This window comes from Sinohyriopsis cumingii, chromosome 6 (assembly GCF_028554795.1).
Source record: "Sinohyriopsis cumingii isolate HCF-2022 chromosome 6, ASM2855479v2, whole genome shotgun sequence".
Taxonomy (NCBI): Eukaryota; Metazoa; Mollusca; class Bivalvia; order Unionida; family Unionidae; genus Sinohyriopsis; species Sinohyriopsis cumingii.
Window position 1 is genome coordinate 97,118,872 of NC_142966.1, and position 18,286 is coordinate 97,137,157.

At 35.4% G+C, this 18,286-nt stretch overlaps 1 protein-coding gene across 1 annotated transcript; it reads left to right on the forward strand.

Annotated features, from left to right (window-relative positions):
- Nucleotides 1-1,456: 1,456 nt before the first annotated feature.
- Nucleotides 1,457-11,784, forward strand: LOC149797502 (uncharacterized). Its single transcript, XM_089962315.1, has 4 exons — nucleotides 1,457-1,562; nucleotides 2,172-2,335; nucleotides 3,492-3,638; nucleotides 6,961-11,784. Exons 1-4 carry the CDS (start codon nucleotides 1,535-1,537, stop codon nucleotides 7,480-7,482), a joined length of 861 nt encoding a protein of 286 aa, XP_089818441.1. The 5' UTR covers nucleotides 1,457-1,534; the 3' UTR covers nucleotides 7,483-11,784.
- Nucleotides 11,785-18,286: the final 6,502 nt, after the last annotated feature.

Genomic DNA, 18,286 nt, shown 5'->3' on the forward strand with positions numbered 1-18,286 from the left:
CACGCACGCACACACACACACACACACACACACACACACACTTGATAGCATATTTTGATATTAGCCGTTAAAAGGATAATGAAACTACAAATGTACAAGTGATCCTCTCCCCACCCATTCCAGTCGGTATTGTTTGCCGACCCTCTAAAAAAGCAACAAACTACTAGCGAAAATTCACAGCACCCATAAAAATAATAAAATTAAAATTTTCGCCACAGTCCCCCTACAATTAAAAAGAATATACGTTGTACCAACCCGTCGCATGTAGGTTGCTACCTGCCTACCAGCATTTTTTCCATCCTTCCTTCGTACCACCTACGTTGCATTACGAGTCTAAAAACATTGACAACGAAGAATTGTGAATCGGATGGTCTTTTTATTTATACACTATCATTTCTTTGATTCAGGTTTCGTTAGACTCTTGCATTTTTTTTATGGCGTTATACATATAAGATTGTTATAATGATGTATATCAATAATGACGTTAAGACAATAACGTAATTTGTATTGCCGCCGTGCACCTGAACTTGTCCTTGAACTGGAAAGACTATTCGCACAGCCGCCTGTGTATAATTTACGTCAAGTTCTTCGTACGGCTGGTGCAAAGCTGTTTTATGAAATATACTTATTTTCACAACCGGTTACCTTTAATTCCATATTTGCAAGTTATTGTTGTTAAAACTTGTACAACCCTGTACTCCTTTACCTGCATCAATATATTAGTATACAAGCAAAAAAGGAAACAAACAAGAAAAAGGTATAACCCGCCAGCAAAAGCACATATTGTGCAGTAAATCTTTTATGAAGTCATTCAGCATAGTATCGTCCACGTATTCATAGGACCTGATACAAGTTTAAATTACATCCCTCTAAAGTTATTATCCGGATCAGGAAATGAGCTTTGCATGATTGACTCATATTCTTTATTTTTATTATATTTGCCTGGGGATGGGTGGGGAGGGAGAGGGTTGTGTAGGTATTTTAAACAGTTATCTGCTGATAAGTTTTGTTTTAGGGAGGGGCTGGTATTTTATTGATTGATTTTTTTTTTGTTTACCAAGGTATCAGAGTGCAAAGAACTTCCCAAGCACCACCACCCCGATGTCAAGTTTTCTAGATGGTTTAAAGAGATAGGTAGACAAACACAGAAATCATGAATGAAAAGCGAACACTGTGATTTTGATCAAATACGGTACAATTTTAAAAAAAAATGCTGTGCGTATATCAGAAATATAGTTATGTTTAATTTATTCATTAAATACAGAAATGGCTGTTAAAACAAAACTGATTTTATGAATAAAAATTGATTTCTTCTAAAGACCATTAATCTACTTTCTTCAAATGGCGATGTGAGATTGCAATTCCGGAATCATCTGTTGATTTGGTTGGTGTTTCATTGTAGACTAAAATTTACGTACATACCAGACTGGCTGTTATTTTTAGTAACATTAAATTTCCAGTCAGTAACTTTCATCTTCGACACAGACACCATGTTGGAAGAAAAAGAACATTTTTTGCGTTACGTCATTATTTAATGAAATTTTCCACAATGTCTGTACCAGGTATGGATATAATTATCTTCTGTTAATCAGCTTTCTTTTTCTTTCTTTTAAACTTGGCTTAAGAGTTGAAATTAGAAAGGTATATTTGAACTGAAGTTGGGCAGTGAATTTGATTACAGTTTGGAATCTTTCCTGTTGGTTTTAGCCTTATCATTCGATGTCAGTTGGAAGTAGAGGGATATGAAACACACATTCCCACCACCCCCTATAAAGTATTACTATAATATTTTGTGTTATCTGACAAAGAATTGTTTCAGGATGGACTTCAGAAGAAGGTCTCAACGTTACGCATACTTTTAAACTGTAATTAGCAGACTCACCGTTGATTAGGCCAATAAATGAGCTCTTCACTCGTGATCGTCCATCAGTATCAACACAGATTTGTGGGGTTGATTTATCTGACTAACTGTTGATATACTCTGTCAGCTCAGTTTTCAAAGTATTTCAGAACTGATTATTTACAATTTATTATTTTCTCCCAAAGAAATTACTGGATATAATTACGAATAAATGACAATTGTGTTGCAACTGTTTCCATGTGGCAACTATTCCACACTCTCTAAATAATTTACATCGTAAAAGTATCTGATATGTGGTAACTTTGTCCAGGTGAGCAGCAACAAAGGCAAAATGAGGAGGCCAGTGGGCTAACTGACGAGGAACGCATGCAGCGACGCATTGATGCTGGCATTGAGGAGATTATTGGTAACGATGATGGGAAGCCAACACTGGAAGATTTCCTCAATGATCCAGTCTTACAGGAGAAGTTTGCTGTAAGTGCAGTCTTCTGGGGATTGGTAAAGAAAACAAATCAAGATAAAAACTTAATTTTGACAATTCATCTATGTAGATAATATATATTGAGAATCTTATTTATTTTGTTTTGTAAAATTGGTTTCACAATTTTCGTTTTGAAAGTCTTCTGAGGTAAAATATAAAATTGCTGAAGTATTTTGACAACTTTCATAGAAAAATGACCATATTTATCCTGTGACAATTAAGGGTGATGCTACCAAATGAAGTGGGCAACTAAGTCACTGAAAAATGTCAACTTTGCATTCTTCTATAAAGAAAGTGAAAACAACTTCACCCTGTGATTTTGTTATATGTACACTGAGTGACAGTAATTTATAATTTTGAGATGTTCCCTCAAACATTCAGAGTAGTTACAAAGTTTTATTCTCTGGCAAAATGTATTTCAGCTGATGTAATTGGCTGACAAAGCAAACTTTTACAGGCATGTGTAGTAGCTGATCAGATTTTAAAACATGGCTTATTAATTGTTTTACACCTACAGCAGAGTACACAATTAAAATAACAAAATCCAAAGCACACAGTTCATTATATATATATATATATATATATATATATATATATATATATATATATATATATATATATATATATATATATATATATATATATATTGCATTGCTGGCTTTGTACCCACTTCTCCTTGTTTTGTTCTCTCTTCTCCCTATTCTGTCCAAAAGAAGAAGTATAGCTTTATAGCTTGCCATTATTTGAAGATTTTAAAGAAGTAATCATTAGAACAAACAACTTAGACCTTGATCTGCGAGTGCACCAGTTTTTTAGTACAGAATATATATGTAACAGCCTAGTAATCTGAGAAATTAACTATGGTGAGAAACTATCCTTCTTCAGGGACCATATTCCATATTTTGTTGTCAGAATGATTAGGCTCTCAAACATGCTCGGCTGTATAAGACCCAATTAGCATACAATTTCACTTGGTCATTTACCATAGAGTCATTATATATTCAGTCCTATTAAGCTTGTAACTATTTTACTGTATGGTAATGAGATGAACAGAAAGTGGGAAAAACTTAACAGACTGTACTGATAATTTGATGTGCCATCACTTAGAGAACAAATAAAGTATTATTGTTTTTTTTTCCTGATTTTTAGGATGAAGATGTGCAGCGAATTTTTCATGAAATAGAGGAAGATCCTGCTAGGATTGCTGATCACAAGGACAACATTAAAGTTAAAGAAGTACTGAAGCGCATCTGTGATATATTTGAACCCTATGTTAGCCAACAAAATCAGCAAAATGTAAGTGCATTTGTGATATATTTGAAACCTATGTCAGCCAACAAAATCAGCAAACTATTTAGAGCATCTGTGATATATTTGAACCCTATGTTAGCCAACAAAATCAGCAAAATGTAAGTGCATTTGTGATATATTTGAACCCTATGTCAGCCAACAAAATCAGCAAACTATTTAGTGCATCTGTGATATATTTGAACCCTATGTCAGCCAACAAAATCAGCAAAATGTAAATGCATTTGTGATATATTTGAACCCTATGTCAGCCAACAAAATCAGCAAACTATTTAGTGCATTTGTGATATATTTGAACCCCATGTCAGCCAACAAAATCAGCAAAATGTCAGCTCATCTGTGATATATCTGAATCCTATGTCAGCAAAATGTAAGCTAGTTTACAGAATGTTTAATGGTCTTATTTAGTTAATATAGGTTCTTTCAAAATTGCCACAATGGTCAATTTTGTTAAACAAAAACCTATTAGAGGTCACTACATGTACTTATAGTTCTCTTGGTAGAAGAGAACCTGTAATAAGCAACCACTTGTCTTAGATGGTCACTATTTGTTGATCTCTTAAACCTAGATTTTGTTGAAATGAACTTTAAGTACACAACCATCTATCTTAGAAGACTTCTTTTTCTCTCTTTCAGTAGGTGGTTGCATAATGTATGCTTGATTGTAATATGTTTACAATATTTTTGTTATGTCTTGCTCATTACAGAGGCATATACAATTTTGCCATAACATATGCACTAATAATGTTTTACAAAAATAATTTGTTTTCTTACAATCGCTACGTTTTTCTGGTGTAGAACATTTATGGAACTTATATTTTTTATTGAAATTTCAAAGTATCAGCAGTAATTACAAGACAAAATATTCAGATGAAATTTTCCTTTAAAATGTTTGCCACCTGTACAATATACATGGCAGTGAATACATGTATTAGGAAACTGTATAGTTATTTGTAAATTTTGCTGTGACAATTTATTGCAAATTATGAAATTTAAAAAAATGTGTGACACATTCATTGAAGATTCTTTGCATATATTTTTCTACTTCAGAGGACCACAATCAATCATCTTGAAAAAAATGTGTGTCTTATATTTATACATAAATTGTTGGAAAAACATTGTTATGTTTGGTGCTGTTTTTTTCAAGGAAATGAAATCAGTTATGCATCTGTTAACTACCTGTTCATTGCTCTCATACCATTTCTTTCCAGTTAAAAAAGAAATGAGTGCAAATGTTGCCTTTGATTTCAGAGCCAGGCTATGTCAGATTGACTGGTGCTATGTTGATACTTCATCTTGTTGATACACCATACTGTAAAATGTAGTTCTTAAAACCAGTCTTTCCCCTGACTGATTTTTAACTTATATTATCAACAAGGTTTTTGTCATGCCTCATGATGTAAAATTAGTCTCTTTACCAAAATCCATCCAGATAAATTAGTATGGCTTGGTTAAAATATCAGGAAACTTCGAGTTATGATCAAACCACAGCTACTATATTATTTACACTCAGTGAAGTAGGAGTTTCAGTAATGAGATTCACAATACCTACTCAGTAAACATACACTGTGCTCAGGGGATTGCTTTTTCATTGGGTATATGATACATTTATACATAGACCAGATTTTAGGTCAGGCACAAATCGTGATGTGTACACTGTGCTTTGTCACTCCTCATGATAGCTATGGGTTTGCTTTGGGCAGTTTCATGTGACACAGTGTTGTTGTTGTTGTTGTGGGGTTTAACGCCATTTTTCAGCATATGATAGGCTATGCATGGCGGCCAGTATTAATAGTGGAGGAAGAACCCAGGAAAACCCCGGAAAGAACCACCGACCCACAAGAAGCTACTGGCAAGCTTTCTCACATGCCCACATTGGCTGAATCTTAGACTCAAACCACCGCAGACAGAGGTGAGATGGCAGTGATCCATAACGAAGAGCGCTTTAGACCACTCGGCCACTCGGGGCCCCTTGTGACACAGTGACCTGGTAAACAGTTTGTTGACATCATAATATGAGTGTATGACATTGCTTTGGCAAACTCTGCACCTCCTTTAAAAGAGTATATAACAATACTTAGCACTGCAATGGGAATCACCCCCACTTCATTTATATGCTAAATAATCTACCTGATGTTTAAGTTTTCCTCTAACATCATCCATTTTTTCTTGATTCTGGCGTACCTAATGTCTTCTGTCTTAAATATGTTCCCTTTTTCTTGACTCTAGCATACCTTTGTTCAAAATAGTTTCTCCACCATTCATTTAAAAGGCCACAACATCATGTCATGCCGTCATCTCAGTTTTTAATTTTGTTGTTGCTGTGATGGTGTGCAACTTTAAGCAGCATAAAAACTAATTTTAAAGTTAGTGAATTATGTTTCAATATTTTCCTATTGACAGCAACAAATCCAACCTCTATACAATACATTTAGAGTTGCCAGTATTTTTTATCTAAAATATTTCAGGTTAGTCTTAGTTATTAAATGAGGAATACTGGTAATATTTTCATGTATTGATATGTTATACGATGAAGTTGAAATATGTGTTAAAATGTGAGGTTTGCTTACTATAGCTTGTATGTAGTTTCAGCGTGTGTATGCGAATTTTGCCATACAACAATTGAAAGGCTCACCTGTACTTGGTTTATAATGTACACCTTTTTAATTTACATAAGTGTCTATCATCTGAATTTACAATACCACTGAAGAGTTATAACTGAGTGGTAGATAATGGGGACTCCGAATATTACAGTATCAATAAAAGAGACATTGCAAAGTGGTAGATAGTGGGGACTCAAAATATTACAGTATGAGTAAAAGAGACTTTGCCAAGTGGTGGATAGTGGGGACTCAACATATTATAGTATCAGTAAAAGAGGTATTGTCAAGTTGCAAATAGTGGGGACTCTAAATATTACAGTATCAGTGAAAGAGGTATTGCCATGTGGTAGATAGTGAGGACTCAAAATATTACAGTATCTGATGTGAAAGATGCATTGTTAAGTGGCAGATGTTGGTGACTCAGAACAGAAGGTTGTTCAGCTGTAAATTGGGACCATTGGAGGTTAGCATCCAGAAGACTGGAGTCCTATTTATATAGGAGAATGCACTTCCAATGTCTTCATACTCAGGAAACCAGAATAAACTCAAGCCCAAAAAGGAACCAGATGACTTTGAAAAAACAGCCTTTAAATTTATTCCAGCTTGACGGTCATTCCACTTTTCAAGTATTTATATTTTTAATGAAAAATTGTCAATGTTTTTTCTTTTTTGCAATGAAAAGGATTATAATTGTTTTTGTATTGCAGCCTCAACAGGGAGGACCAGAAAATAACATGCAAAACATGTTTGGTGGGCAGGTAAATCCAGAGCTAATAGCACAGCAATTCATGGGAGGGGGTAACCAGTACCCTTTTGCTCAGCTCTACCAGGGAGGCGAACAGAATGGAAACCCTTTTGCTGATTTCAGCCAGCTAATGCAGGGTCAAGAGGAAAATCCTATGGCGAATCTTGCACAATTATTTGGAGGTCAGGGTGGAAATCCATTGGAATATTTGAACCAGCTATTTCAAGGTCAAGGTGGAAATCCAATGGAAAATTTTGGCCAGCAATTTCAAGGTCAGGGTGGAAATCCAATGGAAAATTTGGGCCAGCTATTTCAAGGGCAGGGTGGAAATCCAATGGAAAATTTGGGCCAACTATATCAAGGTCAAGAACAAAATCATATGGCTAACTTTGCCAATTTATTTGGAGGTCAAGGTCAGGGAGATGCTCAAATAAATGAAGAACAACTTGCATACCTCCAAGAGTACCTGAGAAATATGACATAAATTATGGAAAAGCTTTCTTGGGACTATAGGAGATAACTTACATGACTGGAAATTTCCTTGCTAGCTCTACTGTAGTCACATATCAGAAAAGATTTTTTGATAGGTGGTTGTCTCTTATCTTTTGTCTGACTTCTGTCTATTGTCATGCATTCACCCATTAATACAAGTTTCTTATAACTATTCTAATCTACTGTAATGTTTATTTATACAAAATTCTTTCCAAGATCTTGTTTGCAACAAGTGAAAAAAATGCCCTATGGGAATACCATTTTCCATGAGTCAGGTTCAAGGTCAAAGGTATTAACAAATTTACTTCAGGATTGTAAGAAAATACTTTTGCTACCAAATTATTTTTGTTCACTTTTCTCAAAACTGTCAGAGATGGCTTCAGTGCTCAGCTATAAAAAGACAGAAAAGATACTTAATCTTTGATTCCTTGAAATTCTATTTGCCATTTAAGCATCAGTCCCTATGAGGGAGTCTTGTCTTTATCAGTCTATGACACATGTGATAAGTATGTATACATGTAGCTTTTTTTGTAATTAAGGTACTATGGTCTACAACTCTGAAATAAACATACCAACATTTATTCTAGCCTTGATGGTTTGAAAGCATTGCACTTTTTATCATATCAGCTATACATGTGCATAATAATTTCATGTGTTGTGTGAATACATAGTTTTTCCATGTTTAGAATTGTCTTTTTGCATGTTCTTGATATATAATTTATGTACTATATAATTCCTGATCGTTTAAAATTGATGATTGTGGAGCAGTCAGAAAGGATTTAGAATCCTTGGGCGTAACAATTGGACTCCAACCCTTTCTCCTGATCCAGCACAGGTTTTTGGTAAGCAAGCCATTCATTATTTTCATATTATTAGGCCTATTGCTGATGTACATTTTTTTTAACATGTCAGAGCTCTATCAGCTCTATATTTTGATCCTTTACTAAAGATGGATGCCAGGATGCCAGGAATTGCAAAGTTCTTCATACTGGGAATTCATATTTTTGTTGTGGCTGTATAAACTTTCCTCAGTTTGTTGGCTGCTACACCACAATTTTAAATGTCAACCAAACACTGTTTCTTCTTTGGAAGTAACGGCTTGCTTTCCAACTCCTTGAATTTAGCACCAGTGATATGACATTTTTTATAAAACAAAAATAATTGATACCCACAAATATAAACAGATTCATGGTCAATCATAACATCCTTTTTCTCAGAAAATGTATATAACATGTACTAACTTATAAATATGCTGTGTACAATATTGTGTGTTGTGTATAATATTGAAATTATAACTTGTTCTTTTGACAAAAGCCTATATAATAATATGAACAGATGAAAACAAAAAATACTAAATTAATAGCATTACAAATTAAAGACACATCATTAATGCAACATTTAAAGTGTAAAATTAACTGTTTATCTGTATGTACACTACTCCCTCGATAACTCACACCCTGATAACTCACAAACCTGCTTATCACGCAGGGTCATGCGTGGATCCCATTTTTTTTAAAACCAGAAAATACCACAAAATATTGATCCCTATTTTTTGAGCTTGAACAAAATCGCGATCAAAACTGGTAACTGAAATGTTAATATATCGCTCATTTTGTGGTCGAGAATGGTAGATATGACCTGGAAACTTTAATTAACATTTTGAAATTATCAGATTTTAATAAGAAGTCATATAATTGGTTACATTTTGTTTGCCAAATGACGTTTTTAGTACACCATACTTTTTCTGAGGTCGCACGATAACTCGTGCCCTTGCTTATAATGCAGTTTCTGTTTGTGGACCCTGTTGTGCGCGAGTTTTTGAGGGACAGGTGGATATCAATGTAGATATGATATAATTCTTATCACAGTTGAAGGTCTCACTTTCAGAACATGTCAACTTTGAGTAAAATTTCAGTAAAGAGATCTGCATGCTAATTACTTATCACTGACAGTACAACATATGCACTATCCTGCAATTATTGAAGACCTGGATAATTTGAGACAGTACATTGTGATACTGGCTGTAAATTGTGCTTTGTACAGGATTACAGACAGACAAAAGCACGAGTTGAGTACATGTATGGTATGTACATGTATTTGTCAATTACTATTATGAAAGCCAAACAGTATGTTTAACATTAAGAAACTTACCTAGAATTTAACTAAGAAGCGTCATCCAAACCTAATAGATTTTTCATAAACATTTTCATTATTAATGAACAAGAAGGTAGTTAAGTTAATTAGTTTGGGCTATTTTATCTTGTAGTGGAAGATACCATGACAAGTTTTCCTGACAATCTCAGATAAAATGAGTGAAAATGCATATTAAGAATTACAAATGTAGAAATTCTGAAAAGCATCTATAGAATACAGCAAGACTAAAGTGGAAAATATGAACCAAATTGGACCACAGATGCAAGGTCATGGTGTGAAACTTTCCAACATCTCTAGCTGAAATTCTCTTTGATGAATATGTTGATTGATCTGTAAACAACATCTTCTTTATCTCCCTCTTTATCATCATTATAGTCGTCATCCTTTTCTATCGGTTTCATCATCTCTTGATCATCAGGCCTCTTCTTTTTCCACTTTTTGTGCACAGAGATTTTAAGAATTTTTGAGTAACTAATTAGCAAACAGAAAAGTGCTATATGTAATATTTACTTGTTGTACAAAGGTACAGTCTACTTCTTTTTCTCCAATGAAGTCTGTTGTTCATAAACAAATGTACAGTCTAGTGCTGTTTATCCAATGAAGTCCATTTTGCATACAGTTTAGTGCTGTTTATCCAATGAATTCCATTGCACATAAACAAATTTTACCATAACTTTTGTGTAGCCATGGTAATCTTGCCTGATTAGGTGAGAGATAGCTTGATGTGTAAATGATTCATTATCACAGCCTTAAGGTGTATTAAAACATCATTCCTGAGAAAAGATTCTTGAGACAATTAGGCTTAGGATAGTTATTGTTGGATAAATTAATAAATAATATATGTATTTATTGAAAGCATATCATATCCAAATGATGATGTCAGAGTCAGAACCTGAAGCTGTTGGTTTAACACGTAGTTTACATAGGAAAATAACTCAAAATGAAATTTCATACAATGTACACAATAATAGGTTCAACAGAGATCGAATAAAATCATGTAAACTGTAATTTTGGTATGAAATCTGTGTTTAACTTAAGCCATTCTAAACTGTAAAGAAATTGTCAAACTGCTATGAACTTATATTGGCTACAAACTGCAATTCAATAATCATGTAAAATTCTTTATAAGAAAGTTTCAAGACAACTCTGTGTACTTGTCTTAAAATGATTTGGTCAAAATTTAACAAGACTTGAAAACTGACAATTTTTACATTCTTTCATCCATTTCAGTTTCAACTTTGTCAATTAGCCTGGCACTTCTGCAGAGATAAGAACATTATAAAACTTGAAATAAGAACATGCTTCGAGATTTGTATATACAATTAACTCTTATGTAATGCATAATATAAACCCTGAAAATGTCTAGACTTAAGTCAATGGCTCTAGAGACCAGTCAGATTCGGAATGGGATTACAACTCCAAGTTTGAATGACCTGCTGTATGTGTTTTGAACATAATACATACAGCTTTAAATATTCAAATATTTTAGATCTCCCAAAAATTAGAACTTCAGCAATTGGCAAAAAGTCTGGTTGATATGCCGCTGCCATTTTGTGGACTGACCTTCCAAATCATTTTTAGAGTATCAAATTTCAGTTATTTTAAATCCTCAATTTTATCCTAGAATGGTAAAAAAATAAATTTAATATCTACCAGTTTTGACCACCACCCTTCCTCTAACTCTGCATCCATGATGGCGGCAGCTGTTATCTATGTGAACATTTGTCTTATTGTTTTGTCCTATGTACCATCAAGTGCCTTACTGTTAATTTCCTTTTTTTCTTCTGTTTTTAGGCCTTTTTTAATTTTAGTGTGTTTCTAATACTGATGTGCATTATTTTTATTTACTTAGCCGGATATTACATTTTTTTTTACTTTATTTTCATTGCTTAATTAACATCTAAACATGCTGCACATTGTAACTTATGCTTTGTTTTAGATGCATTGACACTAAATTTACCATTAAATATGGCCTCTTTTAAAATGCATTGCTTGCATTTTGTGGTATGTGCTTTGTAATCTGTCGTGTTTTGTGATTTATATTATGCTACTTATGTTTGTAGGTCTTGCCTGTCATGTTTATTTTTTAATATGTCTTTATTGTTTTATTATTTGTCAGTAAAAAGCTCATTAGTACTTATGTTTAATTTTTGTGTTGATTATTCTATAGTTATTCATTTCTTTCTTATTATCTTTTTACACCTCAAACTACTTCCTTTTTGTGGTAACATTAAAAGACAAATCTTTCAGTTCATTCTATAATAGGAATATAAATATCCATTTAGATCAGATAGGTAAATCATTTACACAAATTATTTGCAAGTAAGACACATTCATTTATAAACCACACTTATTTATATGACCTTTATCTATAAGTAACTATGATAAAATGGATAATTTAACAATCCATATATATGTAATTAAAAGTATAAAATGCTTTCACACACACACACACAAGGGATTTAATATTTCAGGGCAATTTTTCTAGATTATTTCATTCTATTTTACAGAAGAGAATATAATATGTTGCTATAATTCCTAATCAAAGATGAATCCATACAGTCTGCTGCTGAACAATCATATTCTCTCTCTCTCTCTCTCTCTCTCTCTCTCTCTCTCTCAACTAGATCCACTAGTATTTAGAATATTTGCATATAATTCTAGAACTGGTGAATCCAGATTTGGTCCTGAAAATTATTTAAACTAATATGTATACTTTCCGTTGTTGAACACTAAAAAGATTACTGAGAATTTGTGGTTTCGTTTATTAACAAAATAAATCCAATGTTTAGAAAGAACAAAAGAGACACTCTCCAGATCTTATTTGTCTGCAATTTTGTATTTGTAGGGCTTGTGTCATACATATTCTTTCTCAAATTGGACCAAAACTCTGCAATATAGGAAACCCGGGTTTTGGCAAACCATGTTTAAAGTAGGTCTGATAGTTTTAGATAAAAGTGAATGATAGCAGTACTGTACTCTCACAAGTGTAACTTTATGGATCAATATGAAACTTTTCATCTAATGATGAAGCTTGTGCAACAAAATTAAAAACACTTGATCAGCCATTTCTTAAAACTCAATGGGATATCTTTTGATATCAGATGGCTTCCATGTTCAGCTGCTCATGTAAATCATGGTAAGTGGAGCCTTAATTATTGAGCAAATAGATATAATGAAACATTCCAAAAAGATATGTTGACATTGTTGCATTTTATTGATGCTTTTCAAGTGATTCAATTAGAGACACATTCCAGTTTTAAGCACTTCTGTTTAATTATGATTATTATTATTATTATTGAAGGTGTACCAGTTTTCCTTTCATTGCAACACTTTGAATAGGTGGAAATAAAAAAATATAAACAAGAGAACCACTACTGAAAGTCAATTTCTTTTAGTAGATAAAAAAGTGGCAACGAGTCTTGTTTTGGGTGATGAACGTGCTCCAGCAGGCAGAACTGAGGGCCTAAGCGCCTTTAGAAAGAAAGTAGGAGGCTAGAAACGGCGATTAGGGTGAAGTTCGTGGGATGGCTGGATAGAAAGCGGAATAAAATCGATAAAAATTATTTAGTTCTTGCATAGAAATTACAAGTAGTGAATGGGGGCACTAGAGCGACAATGGGAATTAGCATTAAAAACACCCCTGGGCAAATATAGCGACAATGGAAATTTAACATGGAGAAAAATCGTGGGCAAATATAGCGACAAGGGAATTTAACATGGAGAAAAAAAATCGTGGGCCACTCTAGCGACAAGGGAAATTGAACATGGGGGAAATAAAGTGTGGGTCTATCTAGCGACAAGGGGGAATTGAACATGGGATTTTTTTTTTTTTTTTTAAAAAATAAAAATTTTTTTAAATTTAAAAAAGGGGTAGGCAATTGAAAGTCATTCTCTTTTCGAGAAATATGGGTGGCCCTGAAAAGGGCCTTTGGGTTTCTTCTTCTTCTTCTTCTTCTAACTCCGTAACTTCTTCCACCAAGTCCTCACTTTTTCCATTATTCCTTTCTTCTTCTTTTTCTCCTCTGGCATCCAGTCTGGATGGCCCAAGGCTCTAAACTTTTCCTGGACTTTGATCCAATTCTGATTTAGCCTTTCAAAATCAGCCTGTTTCTTTTTGTTTTCCTGATCTTTTCTTTCTTTATACCATCTCTCTTTAATCTTCTTTATCTCTACCTCCATCACTTTTCTCATCAACTCCTCTCCTTTCCTCAGTCTTTCCTGACCTCTCTCCACAAAAGAGCACTCTGTCCCGTGTGACATTTTTTCAAGAAAGCGCCTGACTTTGCTTGCATTGTCAAGTGCTTCCTTTAGGCTTCCCACTCTGACATAGGTGGGATTTATCATACCTCTCAATCTCTTTTCCTCCTCTTCTATCATTTCTGCTATCACTTCTTTTGCTACGTTTAGGCATTTAGCGTAGTCCAGATACTCTGCTATCTTCCATTCTTTTTCTAGTCTCTCCACTACATAGATACCATCCATTATCCAATTGTATATATGTACCAAATTGTTGAACAACTCACTTGCAACCACCATCTTCATTTTTATTATTCCGTAAAATGGTTCGAACATCAAACCTTGTGGGTTCTTATAGTGAAAGCGTGGATGTGATGGAAAACATCCCCTCTAAAACATAAAATTGATCTTACCTAGATCATGACCAAACATCGCGCAGACGTGAAGGAAAACATCCCCCCTACTTTTCTCATTTCATATAATAAAACCCAAACTATACTCTCCACATACGCTAAGAAACAATAAACAAACCCATAATCTACTATCCACACAAACTTACGTGAGCAGTTACAAACACAAACACAAACACACAAACACATACACTCGCACTATGAAAAAAGAGTCAGTGTTTATATTCACACTACTCTACCTACACACACATTGGCAAATGGATAGTTATTTCTTTTCTGGAGTATTGGGTAGCCCTGAAAAGGGCTGTTTTTTTTTTGAACTTCATGGACACCTGGTTAATGGTGGCACCTTCCAGGCCTGGCGCCACATACACATCTTGTTCCCCAGTTACTTTTTACTCTTTTTGGGGAGAGAGCAGAGGGAGGATAAATAGCTTCAGAATCCCAATTTTCGGTTTCTGGGATTCTGAAATTTCTTCTTCTTCTCTCCTTTTCCTCCTCTTCTTTGTTTCTTCTCTCCTCCTCCTCTTCTTTGTATCTTCTCTCCGCCTCTTCTTTGTATCTTCTCTCCTCCTCTTCTTTGTTTCTTCTTTCCTCCTCCTCTCTCATCCTTCCCTCTTCCACAATGGCTTCCGCGGCCAGTTCATTTAGTATGCGCCTGGCATATTCCAGATGCACATGAAGTTCCAACAGTTTCGCCAGTCTCGTGTTCATTCTGGTGTTGATCAATCAACAGGGGTAGCTGGACTGCCGACCGAGTTTCAATTTATAGTGAAAGCGCGGACGTGAAGGAAAACATCCCCCTAAAAACATAAAATTGATCTTACCTAGATCATGACCAAAACAACGCACGGACCTAAAAGAAACACTCACTCACTTTTTTTATACTACCCATTCCTATTCTAAAAAATATTTTTCATTAACCACTTCAATAGACTATCCACATACGCAAAGCAATCCAATCTAACCCCAAATCTACACCTCAAACACCAAAAAAGACATCATTTTAATCTACTATCCTCACCAACCTACGTGAGCACTTACAAACACACAATCTTATACACAAACACATACCCTCAAATTTTAGAAAAAAAAGAGTTAGTGTTTATATTCACACTACTCTACCTACACACATTGGCAAATGGATGGTTATTTCTTTTCTAGAGTATTGGGGTAGCCCTGAAAAGGGCTGTTTTTTTTGTTCCTTTTTTGTTTGCTATGGCAATCTTTTAGTTTCTAAGAATGCGATGTCCTCTGAGGATAGACTTTCTGGCAATAGGTCTGCTTCTTCGGAAAGAGAAGAAGAACTCTTTGGTGTCGATACGACAATCGACAAAGCCTCTGTCAGGTTCAGGTTGCTGCTGTTGTTGTTGTTGTTGTTGTTGTTGCTGTTGCTGCTGTCTCTGAAGTCTGTACTTCTCTGTCCATTCTTCTTTCTCCCTGTTCACTTCTTCTCTGAAGAGCTCTTCTATCAGGTCTTCAGTAACTTTTAACATTCTCACATTCTCTATCTCTTCTGGCTTTGGTATCAGACTGTGTCTGACCCTGTGCAAATTCACGTAGGCTTCGTTTAGCTTAGCTAGTTTGGAGCACATCTTCGTAGGAGGATGAGTCGACAATGGATGGTTAGACTGGAAAACTGACCCGGTTCTTAAAGTCAAAGCGCGGACGTGAAGGAAAACATCCCTCCACGGTTTTCGAGTCGCAACGTTCAATGAGTGTCATGAGAGGGATAGAGAGAAGTCAAAGAGCATCAATCAAACATTCTTATAGCCAAACAAAAAAAGACAAAGGCATTTTTTTTCAAAACACAACATTTTTATTCAAAAATCACTTAACAGTAAACAACAGCTCTAACATTTTTAACAATAATCCAACACTATAACATCAAACATTTTTTTAAACAAATGACAATTTTCTCAATTTACAGTCTACCTTAAACTGGGCTGACAACGTTGTGAATGAAATTGTGATTTCCACTGTTGGAAATCATTAGGCCATTGATGGACACTACGTTTCCTAGCTTGAGACAAAAGATAAGCATAATGGTCACAAAACCATCGATCTACTTTCACATCGTTTCTTGAAGAAGAACGAGGATCAAAATGAGTCACTAAATGTTCTAAGGAATAGCCCAGGCTGCGATGATGCAGAAAATACACATAGTACTGTCCACACACCAAGGAATATGTGCCTTGTAATTTCACATTATTGAATCGGGTGGTTTGAGCATTTCTTCTCATAAAGTCGATGATATCGTCTTCCAAAGGGGGCAATCAATACGAATCGAAATATTCCACACATCCTTCTTGAGGAAAGTAGACGGCTACCCAGTGGGTTCCTGGGAGATGACAGTCGTCCGTGTTGATCATGTAAGCTTGATGGTCTTGAGGTTTGCGATGAGGAAATTCATCTTTAGCACAGACGACAGGATTCCAAGAAGCTGTATACGAACTGTGGTTCAAAAGGTAATAAAGTTCCCAGGTATCCATTGTTTTGTGTGTTGTTTTTTTCTTCTTCTTCACAGGTAATAATAAGTCATCAATTCAATCCTGACTTTTTGCTTGAAAATGTCTGACAAATAACCGTTTCTTCGTTTCGTCTCCTCACTTTGATTCAGGAGAGCTTCGATACGATGGATCTCTTGAGTGGTTAATGGTGGACAAGAATGTTCACGCAAGTCTTTATACCACTGGTGCAACACGTCTTCGTCCGAGACGAGACTCCAAGCTTCGTCAAGATACTCGTCCAATTTTTCTTCTTGACTTAACATCAGGCATTTATCGTGTTGAATTTGACTGGGATGATCGTTTTGACATCCATAGCAATTTTTCTTGATCAATTCCGTCATTTTTTCGGCCAAGTGTTTGGCAAAACAGCAGACTAAATGGGCTTCTTGTTCTGGCCATCTCGACTTCATCATGATCACTTCTTCTTCCACAGTCTCCTCACATTTCATGTCCAAAGTTTCTCCACTAGGTAAAGAGGGATAACAGTCTTCCATGACTTCTAGTAATCTAGAATGACTTCTCTCAAACTGTTGATTTCTATGGTATAATCGAATTCTGCATACAGGATGACGTTCACCATTACATCAGGGTCTCGGTTTGCAAACTGAATTTCCACACGAATCTGGCCAGATTTTATAGGGTGGAAATGTCCCTCGTCGCTGCCTTGGTCTGGAGTAAAATCGAAAGCCCACAAAGCATAGCCTTTTGCATAATCGTCGTACGTAATGCCGTGACTGGTGTTGGTTGCTAACTGTCCGGTGGCTTCGTACAGGGACAAGTACGATCTCAAGTAATTCTTCTTCTGAAAGTCAGGCTCAAAGGGTCGGGTACACAAGGTCTTGCCATCGCGACTGACTTCGATCTTGGACACGCCAAAGTGTTGAAAGTAGAAAGGATTTTTAGCCAAAGCTCCGTTGAAGGCTTCATTTTCAACGATACCAACGATCAAACGTTTGGGTAGCTGTCCTTGAAACAGATGATCTTCGATCATGGATCGCTGTCCCTTGGGAATGGTGAAGGTTTTCACTTCCACGCGTCGGATCGGATACTTAGCGGTCGTTCTGCTCAACGTCTGACTGATGTCATTACCCACTTTAGGTAACACTTCCACGCGTCGTACGTAGAGCCTGGCTTCCTCGATGACAGTTTTGCAAGCGGTAGTACCTATCAAATGGAAAGCGGCACTGCTACGATTCAGTCTCAGGCGAACATTCACCCCGTTCAGCAAATATTTTTCTTGCAACCACATGTCCAAATGCAAACGATCCATTAGTTCTAAACTTGTGTTGGCTTCTATGATTCTGTTTCTTCGTTCTACAAATCCGTCATTGCTTGGTGTTTTGCTTGCATTAGTTTCGAAATTTTCAAACTGATCTGCTTCGCCAGCTTCCCATAGCACACAGGCATTGAGATGAGTGTTCTTGGCGTCTATTCCGTACGTCAAGAGATTTTCCAGGTAGGCACGATAAGGGTAAGTATCCAT

Excerpts from the sequence above, each read along its gene's own strand:
- LOC149797502 (XM_089962315.1), top strand. The coding sequence starts at position 1,535 with ATGAAATTTTCCACAATGTCTGTACCAG. Across the intron at positions 1,563-2,171 it reads TTCCACAATGTCTGTACCAG|GTGAGCAGCAACAAAGGCAA; the intron begins GTATGGATATAA and ends AACTTTGTCCAG. Across the intron at positions 3,639-6,960 it reads GCCAACAAAATCAGCAAAAT|CCTCAACAGGGAGGACCAGA; the intron begins GTAAGTGCATTT and ends TTTGTATTGCAG.